Raw genomic sequence first — 18,428 nt, 5'->3', positions numbered from 1 at the left:
AATTTGTATTTTTCCTGACAGTACTTACCTCGAACTACTTTCTTAGGAGTATCTGGGATCTCCTCCCAACCTACCAGAATTTTGTATAGTTTACCCTACTCCCGTTTTCTATGCGGGGTAACCTCTGGCGGAGTGATACGCGCCCAGAGACGACCCGGGGTCAGAGAGCATGCTTGCTCAGGTCTCGATCTCCAGTAAGATTTAACAGATAGGTTTCTACTAAGTCCTGTAAGGCACTCGGGGTAGGATGGGCGGGCCATAACCCGAAAGTAGTTCGAGGTAAGTACAGTTAGGAAAAATACAAATTACTTAAAATTTGTGATTTGTTCCAACACGGAGTACTTACCTCGAACTACTTTCTTAGGAGACTTATACCTTAGGAGGTGGGAGTGACCTACAGGACCCAGAGACCGTGATGGGGAGAGAAAAGGGGGAACCTAGATAGGAGGCTAGGTTCTGCTGATCCCCCCCAATAGAAAACATGAGAAATAGGGAAAACTACCCAAAAAAACTATCTTAGTGTCTAAGTAATTCACCTCTATAAAAATCCTTGGAGACGTATTCATTCACTGACGATGTATCCCATGGCAGTTAAAGGATTTTAGGGTCATTTCAGGGAAGGTAATAGGGGAAAAAAGGGGGTAAGGAAGGAACCTGTGTCTCTTGGACTTACTGCCCGTGGTTTTCCCTGGGGCTACACCTTTAAATCTTTTGAAGCGCGGAAATGACGGGACCGAGAGAGAATCCGTCCAGGGATCTCCTCGAACACTCCTTCAAGTAGTGAGCTGTGAAGGTTGACTGACTAGCCCATGTACCTGCCCTCAGGATTTGGCCGACTGCCATGTTCTTCTCAAAGGCCAACGAAGTACTAAGCCCTCTGATGTCGTGGGGTTTAGGCTTCCCCAGAAGAGGAACCCCTGCACTACTGTAGGCTCTCATGATCACCTGCCGTAGCCAGAAGATCGTATTCTTGGAGATAGGCTTCTTTACTAGTCCTGAGGAGACGAACAGACTTGATTTCGGGTCAAAGTCTGGCTGTCCTCTCTAAGTACTTCCGTACCGCTCTGACAGGGCATAGAAGCAAGTCCCTCGGGTTGTCCGAACGAGGGATTGCCGGCACCGAGAATCCTTCAAACTTGGGGTCCCAGACTGCTGGATTCTGGGTCTTGGCCACGAAGGATGGTACGAACCTGAAGGTAGCTTCAACGCCAGCCCTTCGAGTGTGACACCTCGTACGACAGTCCATGAATCTCCCCTACCCGTTTTGCTGATGCCAGCGCTAACAGAAAAACTGTCTTGAGGGTGAGCTCTCTGTCCAAGATGTCCTTTAGGGGTTCGAAGGGAGGTTCTGACAGCATCTTCAGGACTCTAGCCACATCCCACTGGGGCACCCTAATGGCCTGAGGGGGCAGGATTGCTCGAAGCTCTTGATGAACATTGAGATGTGTCTGGAGGTACCTAGGTCGATGCCCTTCAGGAGGAAGACTTGTCCCAGGGCAGCCCGGACTCCTTTAATGGCTGGGATGGACATGTTCACCTCGTCCCTGAGATAGACTAGGAAGTCCGCTATCTCCGGGATGGAGGCCTGCAACGGCTTGATGTTCTTCGAGACGCACCACTTAGTGAAGGTAGCCCATTTTGCCTGGTCTACTGCGGTTGACGAACGTCTCAGGTACCCTGACATCCTTGTTGCCGTCTTCGCCGAATACCATTCCTTCCTCAGGAGACGCTCGATAACCTCCACGCGTGAAGGAAGAGGGGCCGAGGGTTTTCGTGGAACCTTTGAAAGTGCGGTTGCCGGAGAAGGTCTGGTCTGTCCGGAAGGGGCCAAGGTGGAGCGCCGCCAGTTCCTTTAGATCCACAAACCACTCCCTCTCCGGCCACCAGGGCGCTACCAAAGTCATCCACAGGTTGTCCGCTCGCCTCACCCTGTTGAGGACTTGCCTGAGCATTTCGAAGGGAGGGAAGGCGTAAACGTCAAGGTTGTCCCAAGGGTGTTGGAAGGCGTCCTCGAACGCCGCCCCCGGATCTGGCACAGGAGAACAAAACATGGGGACCTGTGCGTTCAGCCTCGTGGCGAAAGAGATCTATCACTGGCGAGCCCCACTTCTGAATGAGAGTCTTGGCCACTTCCGGGTGCAAGGACCACTCGGTCCCTACCACTTGACCCAATCTGCTGAGGCCGTCGGCCAGGACGTTTCTCTTCCCTGGGATGAATCTGGCCGAGATCTTGATCTGCTCCATTTCGGCCCATTCCAGAAACTCCAACATGAGGTGGCACAGCTCCTTTGATTTCAGTCCTCTTTGCTTCTTTATGTAGGCCACCACCGTGGCGTTGTCGCACATCAGTGCCACAGTGTTTCCCCGGAGCCGATGGATGAACTCTAGGCACGCTCTTCGCACTGCCATCATTTCTAGCACGTTTATGTGCAGGTTCTTCTCTTCGGCTAACCATCTTCCTCTTGCTGTGCTGTCGAGGAGATGAGCACACCAACCCTCCTTGGATGCGTCTGAAACAGGAGCATCTCCGGAGGGTCGGCTGCGAAGGGCATCCCCTTGAGGGTGTTCGATCTGTCGTGCCACCACTCTAGGACTTCCTTAGTCTCCGGGGACATCGGGACTAAATTGTGCGGGGAGTCTCTCTGGTTCCAGGTCTCCTTCAGGTTCCATTGTACTCCCCTGAGTTTGAGTCTCCCGTGGGACTAGCTTCTCTAACGACATGAGGTCGCCTATCAGTCTCTGCCAGTCCTTGGCTCTCCTGGGCTAGTCCGACAGGAAGGGCCGGAGGATCTGGTCCAAGTTGTCCAGTCTCTCCGCGGAAGGGAAAGCTCTCGCCAACCGGGAGTCCAGGACCATCCCGAGGTAGGTCATCCTAGTGGAGGGTATCAGTTGGGACTTCTCCAGGTTGATGATGATACCCAGGACGTTGCAGAACTGCAGGAGCTTTGCGCCTTGCTCCCTCAGTACTTCCCCTGAGGCTGAAAGCAACAACCAGTCGTCCAGGTATCGAATCAGGCGGATACCCTGTTCGTGTGCCCAGGCTGAGACTGTTGCGAAGACCCTCGTGAAGACCTGAGGGGCTGTGGACAGACCGAAGCAGAGGGTCTTGAACTGCAACGTTTGGGTACCCCATTTTACCCTTAGGTACTTCCTGCTGGAGAGGTGAACAGGGATCTGGAAGTATGCGTCCTTGAGGTCTATGGACATCATGAAGTCTCCCTCCCTCAAGGCCGATAGGACCGACTTCGGAGTGTTCATCTTGAAGTCGGTCTTGCACACGAACCTGTTGAGGGCTGAGAGGTCTATGACTGGTCTCCAGCCCCCTGTCGCTTTCTCCACCAGGAAGAGTCTGCTGTAGAACCCTGGACCCGGGTTCTTGACTGGTTCTATTGCCCCTTTCGCCAGCATCGCAGAGACCTCTTCTTGTATGGCCGTCCTTCTCGAGGGGTCTTTTGGTGCTAACCATTCCGCCTGCAGATCTGGTATCAGAGGTGGGGGTTCCGCCAAGAAGGGCAACCTGTACCCTTCTTTCAGAACTGTTACGGTCCAAGGATCCGATCCATGGTCTCGCCATGCTTGCCAAGAATGTTTGAGGCATCCCCCACCTGAGGCTTCGGCAGGAGTAGGGGGCCTCTCTCCCTATCTCCTTCGAGAGGCGCAGCCTGAACGACCTCTTCTGGCGGCCGAATAGGAAGGCCCGAAGGCTGACTGCACAGCAGGCGTTCCTCTACCGGGGGGGGGGGCTGCGAAGGCTGATGCCAGGACGTAGTAGGGGCGTCTCTCCTGGGCTGGCTAGGTGAGGCGCGAGGAGGGAGAGAGACGTCGGAGGGTGTCCTTCTATGGGCAGGTCCTCTTGCTGGAGGGGGTCTGGGTTCTCCCGAATCCTTTAGCTTCCTGACCCTCTCTACCGTCTCCTCCACCGCTTTCAGGGGGAACACTGAGTCGTCCCACAGTGGCAGGCTCCTCAGGGACCTCGCTTCTCTGTCAGGGAGCCTCCTGACGAGCTTGTTGAGCACAGTGTCCCTCTTCCGCAGTATCCAATTGGCGGCCTGCGCGATGGATTGGTAGGAGAGGAACTTCAGGGCCTTACCTCCAGAGCTAATCAGCTCCTTCAGTAAGGCCTGATTCTCCGGGATTGCGAGGTCGTGCGAGGATTGGAACCCCACCAGCGTGGAGGCCCACCAATCCAGCCACGATGACACGTGCACCAGGTCCTTGGCCAGCTCCTCCATCATGGACGTTTCCGCAGGGGAGAAACAAACCGGAGCAGTGGTAGCCCTCTCCTCTGCCGCTCCTTGTCCCAGGATGGCGACTGCTGGCTCCACCGTACAGGGACCCGTGCGGTGTCCTTCGGGAAGGTAGAACCGGCTCTGTGTCTTCAGGCCCTGGAGAAGTTTGGAGGCGCTCTGGCTCTTGGGAGCTTCCGCGTGGTTGGCCACAATCTTGTCAACGTGCGCCATACCCAGCCTAACATCCCTAGCCAAAGGAAGGGCTAGCGAGGGCCTCTGTTGCACAGGTGCATCCACCAGTTAGCTGAGGCTCGAGAGCCAGACTTCGTCAGTAGAGGGCTCAGGTTCGTCCAGCCTGTGGTGACGCCTAATGAGGCCTATCACCCTCCTGTAGGCCGAAACTTCCGCTGCCGAACCATCTACACCGTCCTCTACATTCTCCGACGGGCACTCCGGTGCTCATGACGGAGGACCTCCGACGGGGGGAGCCGCACGGGGAGGAGGCATCTTCCTGGAGTGGTCCAGTCTCTGCGGTTCAGGGTGTAGGACAGGCATCGCCGCAGGGACGGAGGCCTCCGTCCTGGATTTCTCTCTTCTTCCGGCGGACCAGGGTTCTGCGGACTTGCCCGTCGAGGGAAGGAGTCTCTCTCGTTCCAGAAGATTCGTCGTAGATTTTGAGGCAGGGACACGGCTGCCAGACCGAAGGGGTGACTCTCTCCGCTGGGCTGATGGAGTCGGAACCTTCGCGGACTTATGCCTGTCCCTTGGGGCCTGAAGAGACGACTCCCTCCGTCGATCATATCTGCTGCTGGTGACAAATCCTACTGGTGAGCGGGACCTAGGGAGCCATCCCAAGGTGCTCAGGACTGCTGAAGCCCCCAGGAGTTGGCTACGGGGAATGGCGACCCGCACCCATTCTTCCTCCGGCGAGTCCCTTCTCCTATACTTCCTCCTGGGGGATCTAGAGCGCCTACCCACGTGGCGGGATTTGGAACGGGAACATGAGCGAGACCGTCTCCTGCGGGACCTATCTCGCCGTCTCTCATGGTCCCTCGGGGCTCCGTCTTCCGATGAGTAGGAGTAGGCCTTGACCGAGGAGCCCGAAGACCTGTAGGACCTCACTGAAGGGCCTGAGTCGCGCCTCGTTGCTGGTGGGTCCACATGGTGTCCGGTCGGCGATGAAGGCTTCAGGAAGACGGACGGGAACGTAGCTGAAGGTGCTGGAGGGGAGCGGGGGAGCTCCTCGCTGGGTAACCAGGTCTCAAATTCCTCTTCCATCCTCAGGGGAGATCTGAAAGGGCGCCCGCGCGAGGGGGTCTGACGGCGGCGAGTCTTCCTTCTCGGCGGCACCCTCGGCTGCTGACGCACCTGAAAAACCTGCCCAAGAGGGGGGAGAAGAGGCTGCAGCAGTTTTACCCCACATAGGATCGTCCGACGAGACGGGCCCTGCTTTCACCAGGGCTCTGTCCCCCGAATACACTTCCGTCCCTCCCTCAGGTCCCCCACTTGCCTGGATCGAAGACACAATCCCACTGTCAGGTAAATCAGACTCCTGGGGAAGGGCCACAGGCCTCTTCCCCACAACAGACTTACCTTGACCCCTACACTGGGTAGGGGAAGGCGGCAGAGAGACTGTCCGAAGAAACGCTCGGTTCCCTAGGTGAACGTCTAGAGGTCTTCTTCTTCTGGGGGCCGTAGCGCACCCACTGCACCTCGTTCTAGGACTCGCACTCCGGACACGTGACTGTAGGGGAACACACACTGTCCCTACACGAAGAACACAAGGAGTGCGGGTCAACTTCAGGCTTAGAGAGGAAGGCGCCATATGATTTACCGGCCATAGGGCCAGGGCAACGACGGGGATGCTCCATAACACACTAGTAAGACACCGCGAAACACAGGAACACAGAGGGAAAAGGATAAGGAAGAGCACAAAGGGACCACGTGGGAACCGCATGAGAGACAAATGGGGTCGGGGACACAAAGGGTCGCACTGGGTAAGAGAGAGCGTCGGGATGTTATCCGCGACGCGACCAGAAACTTACTGGAGATCATGACCTGAGCAAGCATGCTCTCTGACCCGGGTCGTCTTTGGGCGCGTATCACTCCGCCAGAGGTTATCCCGCATAGAAAACGGGAGTAGGTTAAACTACACAAAATTCTGGTCAGTCGGAAGTAGATCCCAGATACTCCTAAGAAAGTAGTTAGAGGTAAGTACTCAGTGTTGGAACAAAATTTATTTAATATATGTCAATCCGGTTTTGTGCCCGGAAAAAGTACAGAAACCCAACTGATAGCACACTAGGAAAACATACACAAAAATATGATAAATGAAAAAGACACAGATGTGATCTATCTAGATTTTGCAAAAGCCTTTGACAAGGTAGACCATAATATATTAAGAGAAAAAAATGAGAATGCATAATATTGTGGGAAAAATAGGAAAATGGGTAAAAAAATTCCTGCAAAACAGAAAACAGATAGTGGTTGCAAATGACGAGAAATCAGATGAAGCTCAGGTAATATCTGGCGTGCCACAGGGTACGGTATTAGCTGCACTGCTGTTTGTTATTATGATCTCAGACATAAACTGTAATGTTAAAGACTCTGTAGTGAAAAGTTACGCCGATGACACAAGAATAAGTAGAGAAATTACTTATGATGAAGATAGGAACTCATTATAAAGAGATCTAAACAAAATATGTGAATGGGCGGATATAAATAGGATGGTATTTAACTCCGATAAATTCAAATCAATAAACTATGGAAACAGAGAAGGAATGGTATATGCATACAGGGGACCTAATAACGAGGCAATCACAAACAAGGAAGCAATTAAAGACCTTGGTGTAATGTTAAATAGGAATATGTTATGCAACGACCAAATAGGAACACTGTTGGCTAAAGGTAAAGCAAAAATGGGAATGCTGTTCAGACACTTTAAAACAAGAAAAGCTTTAAACATGATTATGATTTACAAAACTTATGTACGTAGTACACTTGAGTACTGCAATGTGATATGGTACCCACACTACCAACAGGATATTGCACAAAAAGTGTGTGTACAAAGGTCCTTTACTGCTAGAATAGAAGAAGTTAAGGACCTTGACTACTGGGAAAGACTGCAATTTCTTAAATTGTACAGTCTAGAAAGAAGAGAATGCTACATGATAATACAAGCATGGAAAACTAAGGAAGGCACACAGGACATTAATCCACTACGCACCAGCGTCGATAATGCAGCGACTATTTAATGCGCTGCCAACTCTCTCTCTCTCTCTCTCTCTCTCTCTCTCTCTCTCTCTCTCTCTCTCTCTCTCTCTCTCTCCTCTCTCTCTCCTACTCCCAAGTTAAGTATTGCAATTATCTGTTTTGATAATTCGAGGTAGCAACAAACGTAAAATTAAAAATATGATAAATTCGAAGATAATTTGTATTTTTCCTAACCATACAAACCTTAGCTATTTACATGGGGTATTACTTTCGGCGTAGCTGAATGACGAGCCATTAGATTTTTAACGAGGGTTAACTACCCCCTCGCTAGTTAGCAAGGGGGTAGGGGGAGAGGTAGCTAGCTACCCCTCCCCCCTCACACACCGGTGAACTGTTTCACTTTGCTAAGAGGTAGGACTTCACAGGGGATAGGGCTGGCGGGCAAGTATGTGTAAATAGCTAAGGTTTGTATGGTTAGGAAAAATACAAATTATCTCCGAATTTGTCATTTGTTCCGTAACCGAAATACAAACCACGCTATTTACATGGGGTGACTTAACCCTTAGGTAGGGTGGTAAGTCCCTGCCTTACTGGCTTTGGCTTTGCCCGGGGACTCAGGATCCGAGTGTGTAGCACTCGAGATAAGGAGTCCCTACACCTCGCAAGTTCCTTGCTCCGCAAGGAACGTGCGGCCTACATAAGCTAGTGTGTGAAGGAAAGAAGTGTGACTCGTCTCAGGAAGTTAACCTGAAGTCCTTTAGATGGAAATCTAGGCTAGGACATTCCCAATACCACCTCGTCAGGGTATGGGGGACGCGACAGTATTATCTTAATACTAGGAACACAAGGAAACATGGTTTACTTGCAGTGATTTGAGGTCAACTGTGCAGAGAACCCAGGATGCTGCTTTCCCCAAGAGAGGGGAGGATGAAGAAAAGAGTAAGGGCCAGACATACTTTTTCATTCATGCAGACTAAAACCGGGTAACAATGCCCTCAACCTTCTGCTACTTGTCCATTAAGGAGCCTGAGGTTAGACCAGCTGTTGTGCAAACACCACAGGGCCGATAGAGAACGTATCGAGCCTCCTGTGGGTCACGTCCTGCAGGTAGTGGGCTGTGAAGGTCGTTTGACGCTTCCAGACCCCAGCTTGTAGAACCTGCGTCACTGAGAAGTTTCTCTTGAATGCCAGGGACGTAGCGATGCCTCTGACATCGTGTGCTCTCGGGCGAGTGTGTGACGGAGGAGGGTCTGGATTCAGGGAATGGTGGATGACCCTGCGAATCCAAGCTGAGATGGTGTTCTTAGTGACCCTCCTCTTCGTCCTTCCTGTGCTCTCAAACAGGGCTTGCACTCGAGGACGAACTGCAGCTGTTCTCTTAAGATAGAGCCTCAGACCATCTCAGTAGGAGATGGTCTGGGTCATCTGTTACAGAATGGAGACTCGAAATCCTGAAGGAGTCGAACCATGGGTCCGGAACTCCGGGATTCTGAGTCTTAGCAACAAACTCAGGGACGAACCCGAACGTTACCTCCCCCATCCCCTTGAATGGGCGACGTCGTACGAGAGACCATGAAGTTCACTGGCTCGCTTGGCTGAGGCTAGAGGGAGCAGGAACACCGTCTTCCAAGTCAGGTGACGATCAGAAGCCTGGCGTAATGGTTCGAACGGAGGTCTCCTAAGAGACCTGAGGACACGAACCACGTTCCATGGAGGAGGTCTCACTTCCGACTGAGGGCAGGTAAGCTCGTAGCTTCGTATGAGTAGAGAAAGTTCCAGCGAGGAGGAAATGTCCATTCCTTTCAGCCTGAAGGCCAGGCTAAAGGCTGAGCGATAGCCTTTCACCGCCGAGACCGAAAGGCGCATTTCTTCAACCAAATACACAAGAAACTCCGCTATTGCTGGAATAGTATCATCAAGGGGAGAGATACCCCTTCCACGACACCAACCATAGAAGACTCTCCACTTCGCCTGGTAGACCCCTGCAGATGACTTTCGCAGGTGTCGAGACATCCTCTCCGCAACTTGTTGCGAAAAGCCTCTCTCTGTGAGGAGATGCTGGATAGTCTCCAGGCGTGAAGCCAAAGCGATGCTACGGCTTTGTGGAAGATGTTGCAGTGTGGTTGCTTGAGTAGCTCGTGTCGTGGAGGAAGCTCTCTCGGGAGTTCCGTCAGGAGCTGCAGAAGGTCCGGGAACCACTCTGCATGATGCCATAGCGGAGCTATTAAGGTCATTGACAGGTTGACCGATAGTCTGGTCTTGTTGAGCACCCTTCTCATCAGACAGAACGGTGGGAAGGCGTAAACGTCGATGTTGTCCCACCGTTGTTGGAAGGCATCTTGCCAGAGTGCCTTGGGGTCCGGGACTGGGGAACAGTACAGTGGAAGGTTGAAGTTCAAGGCTGTCGCGAACAGGTCCACCGTCGGGGAACCCCACAAAGTCAGGACTTTGCTGGCTACTAGAGGATACAAAGACCACTCGGTACTCACTATCTGCGATGCTCTGCTCAGACTATCGGCGAGCACATTCCTCTTGCCCAGAATGAAGCGAGCCGATAGTGGAATCGAGTGGACTTCGGTCCATCTCAGTACCTCTACTGCAAGATGGGATAGCTGTTGTGAAAAGGTACCTCCTTGCTTGTTGATGTAAGCCACCACAGTGGTGTTGTCGCTCATCACCACCACGGAGTGACCCGCCAGGATCCGTTGGAACTGTTTGAGTGCCAGATATACGGCCTTCATTTCTAGCAGATTTATGTGGAGGCACTTTTCTGATTCTGACCATAGGCCTGAGATCCTGTGGTTCAGAACGGTGGAACTCCCACCCTTCTTTTGAAGCGTCCGAGAACAGCATCAAATCCGGGGGGAGGACGAGAAGATCCACTACCTTTCGAGGGTTTGCATCCGTCACCCACCACTGAAGGTCCGTCCGTTCCGCATGACCCATAGGGTCCAGAATGTTCGGGGAATCGCGGCCTTGATTCCACCGGGACTTGAGCCGCCATTGCAAGGATCTCATCCTGAGGCGGCCGTTTGGAACCAGACGGGCTAAGGAGGAAAGGTGACCTAGGAGACGTAACCACGATTGGGTTGGAAGCTCTTCTCGTCTGAGGAAAGGATCTGCGACCCTCCTCAGCCTTTCTATCCTGTCGTCTGATGGAAAGGCTTTGTGGATATTAGTGTCCAATATCATGCCTAGATATACCAGTCGTTGAGATGGAAGCAGAGACGACTTCTCGAGATTTACCATGATCCCTAGATCTTGGCAAAGTCTCAGAAGCTTGTCTCGGTGTCGAAGAAGGGTCGACTCCGAGTCTGCCAGGATCAGCCAGTCGTCCAGATAACGGAGGAGACGGATGCCGATCCTGTGTGCCCACGAAGATATCAGGGTGAACACTCTGGTGAATTCCTGGGGTGCTGTGGAGAGACCGAAACACAGCACCTTGAACTGGTAGATCTTGTTATCTAGGCTGAATCTCAAGTACTTCCTGGAAGACGGATGGATTGGGATCTGCAAGTACGCGTCCTTCAGATCCAGTATACACATGAAGTCTTGCGGTCTCACTGCAAGTCTGACCGTGTCTGCTGTCTCCATACTGAACGGAGTTTGTTTGACAAACTTGTTCAGGGCTGAGAGCTCGATGACGGGTCTCCAGCCTCCAGACGCCTTCTTTACAAGAAAGTGTCGACTGAAGAAGCCTGGGGAGCTGTCGACGACCTCCTGGAGAGCATCCTTCTTGAGCATGGTCTCGACTTCTGCCCTAAGGGCTAGCCCCTTTACCGATCCCATGGCATAGGAGCTCAACGACACTGGATTCGCTGTCAGGGGAGGAAGAGATGTTATGAACAGGACGCGATATCCCTGACTGATCACGGAGATCATCCAGGAATCGGCCCAGAGTTGCTGCCACCTGAATGCGCAACTTTGTAAGCATACCCCCACTGGTGGACATGCAGGGGGATTGCCAATCCTAGCCGCTCCCTCTAGGATTCTTGCCTCCCCTGGAGGACTTTCCGCCCTTCTTGTCTTTGACAGGAAAGGGCTGCTGTTTGGGCACCTTCGTCTTTGCTGCCGCTGCCGGTTTCGTCGACTTGGACTGGCGAGGTTGTTGGGGTGCTGGAGGTTTGTAGGGCTTAGATGTAAGAGCCCTTTGGAGGAGAGAATCGTGGTTCGATTTCCTCCACCTCTCAGCTGCCTGTTCCACATCCTTGGGCTCAAACAGGCTCTTTCCTAGGATGGAAGAGTGTCTGAGCTTGCAGACATCCACGGCTGGGACCTTCGCGTGGAACCTCTCGGTCACCGCATCACGTCGTTTCAAGATCGAGTTTGCCCACAAGTTCGAAACTTGGTGGGCCAGAAACTCGATGGTACGTGTGCCCGAGAAGAGGAAGGTCTCCAGGGCCTTCCTGGTGCTTTTCTTGGACAGATCCTCGGATTGCAGCAGGATGCCCAGAGACCCTAGCCAGACATCCAGCCACGAAGTGGCCTGCATGGCATACTTTGCGACCTTCTCCTTACTCAGGATCTCCGTTGCCGAGAATGTCACCTGCTGGTTGGAGAGTCTCTCAAGAGAGACTCCCCTGGTAAGCTCCTCCACGGAGTGGTGGAGCGGGAGAGCTAAACAACGCTCCTCCATGATCTCAAAGTACCTCCTCTGTTGGACACGAGGAGGTGGGAGGAGCTTGTTACCAGCAGAGGAACGGCTGGAGGAGGCGAGTTCCGAAAACTGGCCCTCAACCTTATCTCTGGCACTCTTCACCCCCTAGGGACCAAGGCAGAGCCGCACTGGCCTTACAGGGTTTTTGAGTGCCATAGACGTGGTCCAGAACCATATCCTTGCCTTGACGAGGGGCGGTCTCGGGGTCCTTGAACTTGTTGAGATGCCTCATCAAAGTCAGGACTTGCCAGAAGGAATGCTCTGAATCATGCTGCTCTCCTCCTGGTGAATTGGCAGCAAAGTCTCCTGTCCCCAACTGCTCTACTTGGGGGGACACGTGGACGTTCTCCTGGGGTCTCGCTAGCTCTGGTCGAATCCTTGAAGAAGACTTCGGGACAGTCTTCGAGTCCTTCGGTTCCCTTCTAGGAGGGATGCAGGACTCCAGTAAAGAAGTCTGAGGGCTCTTCTCCGCCCCAACACGCGACGATTCTCCTACTCGTGGTGGAGTCTCTCCCATTGGTGTGGTGGGAGAGGGTCTCACCTCGATAGATTCTCCTGAGGACAGAAAAGCTTCGTCCACAGGAGAAGGAGAGAATGTCTGAGGGGGGGAAGAAGCCTTCCTTACTCCCTTATTAGGAGCCAGCTTGATCCTAGGAGAAGTCACCACGAACTCTACTCTTCTCTTCCTCTTCAGTGGGGTCGTTGGTTTGAGACCCAAATCAGCGAAGGCAGGCTAACAGCCTGGACGACAGCTCTGATAAGGGACCCAAACCAAGGCTGTCGACTGACAGACGCAGTGTCAGAGACTCCCACAAGAGGGAAGGGGATCGGGCGATCCTTTGGGGTAAACACCATAGGGCCTGCCTGAAAGGAAGAAGAAGATTGGTGCCAAGACCTCTCTGAAGACTTCCCCTCCTCCAGCGAGTGCGTTGTTCTGCGCTTGCGGGGGGGGGGGGGATCATGAAGATGATGACCTGGTTGTGCGCGCTTCTGTAGACTCGCTCGGCTTCTCGCATTGCGAAACCTGACGGGATCGCGCTTGGGGTCGCGCTGGTGCTCGAGCGAGACAAATCGCAGGTTCGCGCGCAGGCGAACGTTCACCGGAGATGAAAGCGCTGGCGCGCGGGCAAGGGGGCGCGTGGGCTAAGGTGCGCATGGGCGCGCGCGGTCGTAAGGGCGAGCGTTGGCGGCCGGGCGAATGACGGCGCGCAGGCGAGCGGCGGCGCGTTGGCGCACAGGCGAGCGATGGCGCGTAGGTCGAGAAGGTGAGCGATCGCGCTCAGGAGGGATAGCGCGTGGGCGCATAGGTGACCTTCGGCGAGCAGGATCGTGGGCGCGCTGAAGAGTGCTTGCGCGCGGTCTGGAGCAGGCTGCTGGGGCGCAGGGCCAGCAGGTGTAGAAGCGCGTATCGGAGGCTGCTCGTGGGTGCGTGCAGGAGACTTCTCGTGAGCGCGTAGTGTCTCGTCCAACTCTGGAAGTAAGCAAAGGCGAGTGCGCACGATGGCGCTCAGGTGAGGGCTGACGCGTGGGCGAGTTCCGAGGGCGCGCAGGTGATCGCGGGCGAGAAGGAGAAGGAAGAGTGTTCTTGCTTGCGCCCAGATCTGGGGATCATGGGCGCGCGGGCGAACGATGGCGTGCAGGAGAAGATCGCTGGCAAGCTGGAGATCGTGGGCGCGCCTGGCGCATGTCAGGAACAGGGCGCGCAGATGTGCACTGGCGAGTAGGAGATCGCTGGTGCACAGGAGATCTCTGGCGCGTAGGCGAGCGCTTGCGAGCAGGAGAGCGCTGGCAAACAGGAGCATGGTGACGAGCAGGAGAGCGCTGACGAGTTGACTCTGCCTCTGCTGCAGGAGATCGCTGGCACGTAGGAAGGTCCTCAGCAACAGCAGGAGAGCGCTTATGCGCTACTGCGCGCAAACGCACAGGAAAACGCGGCCGCGCAGGTGAAACCTGGCGCTTAAGGCACTTGCTCACATTGTGAGAGAAGCCCTTCTGCCCCGAAGGACCCGGAGGCCGTTGGAAAACGAGGTGCGTGGGCGCCCACAGCGCATCAGCTTCCAGGAACGGAGAAGGAAGATCCACAGGTCAGGCAGGCGTTGAAGATCGCGAACAATCTGCAGAGGTCCAGAGATGCAGCTGCAACAGTCAACTCACGTCGAGAAGGAACCTCTGCGGGGGACGCCGAGGGCGAAGAACCGAAGAGGCGCCTCCTAACTCCCTTGTAGGGAGAAGGAAGGCCTCTACGGCGGAGAGGAGGGCAAGCCTTGCGGCGAAGACGACCTCTAGGAGCAGGCACACCATCGTCGGTCCTCCGAAGAGGAGTCTCTGTCAGTGAACTCCCCCGAGGGGAAGAATCACCTGCAGGAGAGACCGTTGGACTCAGCTCCTCCCTCGAAGGATGTTCGGATGGGGGAACTGAGCCTTCAGCCACATCAGCAACCAAGGCAGGGGTTTGACCCGACCCGTCGGAAGCCTCTGCCACAACAACGTCGACGATAGACAGAGGATCTACCTCCGCTATCACCGGCGACTGCTTGAATTGAATTGAATTGAATACAGTATAGGATTTAGGCATTAAGCCAAGCACTGACAGCTGCTCCCAACTGGATCAAGTCAAACAGGGCTTCCCTGGAGGGCGACCCCTCAAGCCCTAAGGAAGCCCAAAGCTGTAATAAATCATCATTAGACACAGAGTTATTAACATCCTCCCCCGGAGGAGGAGCTGCCTCGCTATGGGAGGCAACTCCGTCTCCCGAACCCCGAGGTTGGTCAACAAAAGAATGGCCTACGCTACCACTCGCTGGCCTCTCACGAGAGACCGATCGAGTGGGAGCTTCGGAGGAGGTTCGGGCATCGGAAGAAGAGTCCTTGGAACCTTCCTTCTTCAAAGCAACTCTTGAAGGAGAAAGATCCCGCTTAGACTTCTTCCGTCGCCAGGAAAACCTCTCCCACTGGGAGGTGGACCACTCTCTGCAAACTTTGTCTCTATTACACCATTGACCTCTGCAGTACGGACACAAGGTGTGAGGGTCCGTCTCAACCGCCGACATAAAAGTCCCACACGGGCGGTCGGGTAAGACAGGGCACTTCCGCATGATAGAGGTAGAGGCCAACTTCCGAACACACACTGAAAGAAAAAGCAAAAAAGATTAAGGCTGTCAATATGCGAGGGTGAGGTAGACACGTCTGACCGTCACCCGAGCCAAAAGCGAAGTGAATCAGTTCACCGGTGTGTGAGGGGGGAGGGGTAGCTAGCTACTCCTCCCCTACCCACTCGCTAACTAGCGAGGGGGTAGTTAACCCTCGTTAAAAACCTAATGGTTCGTCATTCAGCTACGCCGAAAGTAATACCCCATGTAAATAGCGTGGTTTTTATTTCGGTTACGGAACAAATTGTTAATTTTAGTCTCAGCAGTATTGTATGATGCCATACCCTCGGCAGTCATTTTGGTGTCGCTACCTCCGAGAGCTTCATGATTATTTACAACTTTCAATTACTTCCTCATACTAATTGTAGTCTTGTTTATTTACCTCTAGACATCTTATACAGTGATTAATTATGGTTATTTAAGTTGGCTTGTATTGTATAAAATAATAAAGAACTAAATGTAGTTACAGGAAGAGCACTCCATAAAAATTATTTCTTTTTAGAGATTCTAATGAAAAAAGAACAGTATGAAATACCTTTTCCTTCTTCTTTTCTTTCCTTTCTGGAATGGGTGAAGGTTCAGGAGATGGTTCTTTTTCCCCTTTTTCCTCCAGGGTCATGTCTTCCAAATCCTTTGCCACCTCATCCTCCCAGTCAACATCCTTATTCTTGCGACCCTTTTTCCCCTTCTTGGAGTCTTTTGTTGCAGGAGTTGCACTACCTTCCACTACATCTCCATTCCTGAAAATAAACACAAATCAGAAACTCCAAACAAAACAATAAATTGCAAATTGCAAAGAGAGAGAGAGAGAGAGAGAGAGAGAGAGAGAGGAGAGAGAGAGAGAGAGAGAGAGAGAGAGAGAGAGAGAGAGAGAGAGAGAGAGAGAGAGAGAGAGAGGAGAGAGAGAGAGAGAGAGAGAGAGAGAGAGAGAGAGAGAGAGAGAGAGAGAGAGAGAGAGAGAGAGTCAAATTGTATTTTCCCAAGATAGACAAACCCTTTTTTTATGTTGGAGTAATACTAACAAGAGATCAAAGCGACATGGCAGTCTAAGGGGGTAGGCAAGGATATGGCACTCTAGGGGGTTCGCAGGAGGGGCGTAACCACCACCGTAAGTAAGGAAACAACTAATTACGGTGGTAGGTAAGGATGTAGCACTATGAAGGGGTGGGTCGCTGGATATGGCTTCTAGGTTAGGTTAGGTGGGGGTGGTTAGGTTAGCTGGTGTTCTTGTGTTCAGTTCACTTTTTAAAAGGAAAAATATCCTGTGTACTAGTGAGCGGTACTTGCTGAGATGCACTCACCTGCCCCGTTGATTATTATTTAAATTAATATATGATACTTTAATTACTAGCAAAACAGAAATTCTATATGAGAAATGGACGAGTGCTGGATAGTTTGATATTATTCTCTATATGTTTAATAGGGGCTGGGGCATAGTAACTTGCGTATTGGTCAATTAAAATAAGAAGTTTATCTCTCACTCCAAGTCCATTTTAGGAAACTGATGGAGAGTTATTGCGCATGCGTTGCTTGCACTCGCTTTTGCTAGCTATTGTTTTTTGTATGACAATCATTACATGGCTTGTTTTTTAAACCAATTATGAGCTTTCAAATATTTATGCACAAATTTTTGGATGTTGATCTACATCCGCCAATTTTTTCTGTTTCCACACTCCCCTTCAGTTAAGAGTTTCACTATCATCACATAAAGACATCTCCAAGAGGGAACTTATGGGAAGTACAATCTATTTCCAGATTTAGTGTAATTTCATCTATGTCGGCAATTGATTACTGTATGATGAAAACACTTTCCCTTCAATGTGTAGCTTTTGTTACTCATGTGAAAGTAAAAATTAACATAGAAATGACCCACGGCGGTCACGAGCGCAGCTCAACACGTCCCGCTTGCACGAACATAGCAGTAATGTTTTTAGTTTCTACGAGCAAAGCGAGCCACGTCAGAGCTAAAACCAGTAGAATTTTTTACAAAATATTCCAGAAATAGCAACCAAAAAATGTAATGGTTAATATATGCTATCTTAATTTCTAGCCAAACTGGAATTCTCTGTAAGAAATGGACGAGTGCAGGCTAAAACAGAATTTTTCTCTGGGTGATTAATAGGAGCTGGGGCATAATAACTTAAGGGTAAATACTGTACTGTATATGATACTTTAATTTTTAGCCAAATATACAAACTATATTTCTCCCATTTGCTACCTTGTGTTTTATGCATTTTGTGACCACGATTATTGGGACAAACCACCCACTTATGAGTTTTTGGACCTTGTTGTACAAACACAATTATGTGGTACTTGGGGATTTTGGGTGGGGAAATGCCAAAAAACTAGTGATTTTCAGTAATAATAATAGTCAGAAAGGCATAATAAACGTAAAATAAATAGTTGGAAAAATTTATGGCTCGTGTAAGGAGCACCAAAGTACCATAATTTTAAAAATTATGTTGCTTTGGTGATGAAAATGTCACTATACCGGCATAAGAAATCTTGGTTTTATTATAGTTCCGGTAAAGACACCATTTTCTATTAAAAAATTACACATTTTCCCATAGGGAAACTTCCGTTCTCTTTAAAAATAACATTTATTTTAATGACTAACAAATAGTTAACGAGGTATACCCTAATATGTGGGGAACCATAATTTTAATCAAGTCTTAAGCTATGGTTCTGCTTCACGAGCTACCTGTCCATGTAAGACAATTCGGATACCTACCATTACAATGACTCTGCAAAACGCAATGGCATTACTTTTAAATACTTACGACTCCTCTTTGATGTCTGCTTTTGGTTTCCCCATTTAGATACTGCATGGAAAGCCAGTGGTATTTATAACATATGTTGAACCAAACAACAGTAACAACACACTACACGTTCCTCTTTCACTAACACCTTATTAATGTTGACGTTATCATCCCGCATACTGTGGTAATGATGTATGAAGGATTAAAAATGTAATGTTATCAAGTTATAACAAAAGAAATTTTATCAAAATTCATTACAATACGTGTATCTACACAATAAAACATATCTCGTATATTTTTTCAACGATAAACCTATATCATTCAGCATTGCAGAGGGGTTTTACTGTAATAAAGTTATTCTGTATACTGGGCTCATTATTTACAAATTGATGGAATTTGTACCATATAAATATGATATTAT

The 18,428-nt window shown here is 51.1% G+C and overlaps 1 protein-coding gene across 3 annotated transcripts in view; it reads right to left on the bottom strand.

Annotated features, from left to right (window-relative positions):
- Positions 1 to 18,181, bottom strand: part of eIF5B (eukaryotic translation initiation factor 5B) — a 134,880-nt gene extending 116,699 nt beyond the window's left edge. For all 3 annotated transcript variants that reach the window (XM_068356708.1, XM_068356707.1, XM_068356709.1), the window contains exons 1-2: positions 18,029 to 18,181; positions 15,784 to 15,988 (exon numbers count right to left, since the gene is read on the bottom strand). In XM_068356708.1, the coding sequence (XP_068212809.1) occupies positions 15,784 to 15,988; positions 18,029 to 18,063 (240 nt within the window). In that variant the 5' untranslated portion in view covers positions 18,064 to 18,181. The remainder of the gene's footprint in view (positions 1 to 15,783; positions 15,989 to 18,028) is intronic.
- Positions 18,182 to 18,428: the final 247 nt, after the last annotated feature.

This window comes from Palaemon carinicauda, chromosome 33 (assembly GCF_036898095.1).
Source record: "Palaemon carinicauda isolate YSFRI2023 chromosome 33, ASM3689809v2, whole genome shotgun sequence".
Taxonomy (NCBI): Eukaryota; Metazoa; Arthropoda; class Malacostraca; order Decapoda; family Palaemonidae; genus Palaemon; species Palaemon carinicauda.
Note: the sequence above shows the minus strand (reverse complement) of the source record. Positions and strands in the feature narration are given on the sequence as shown.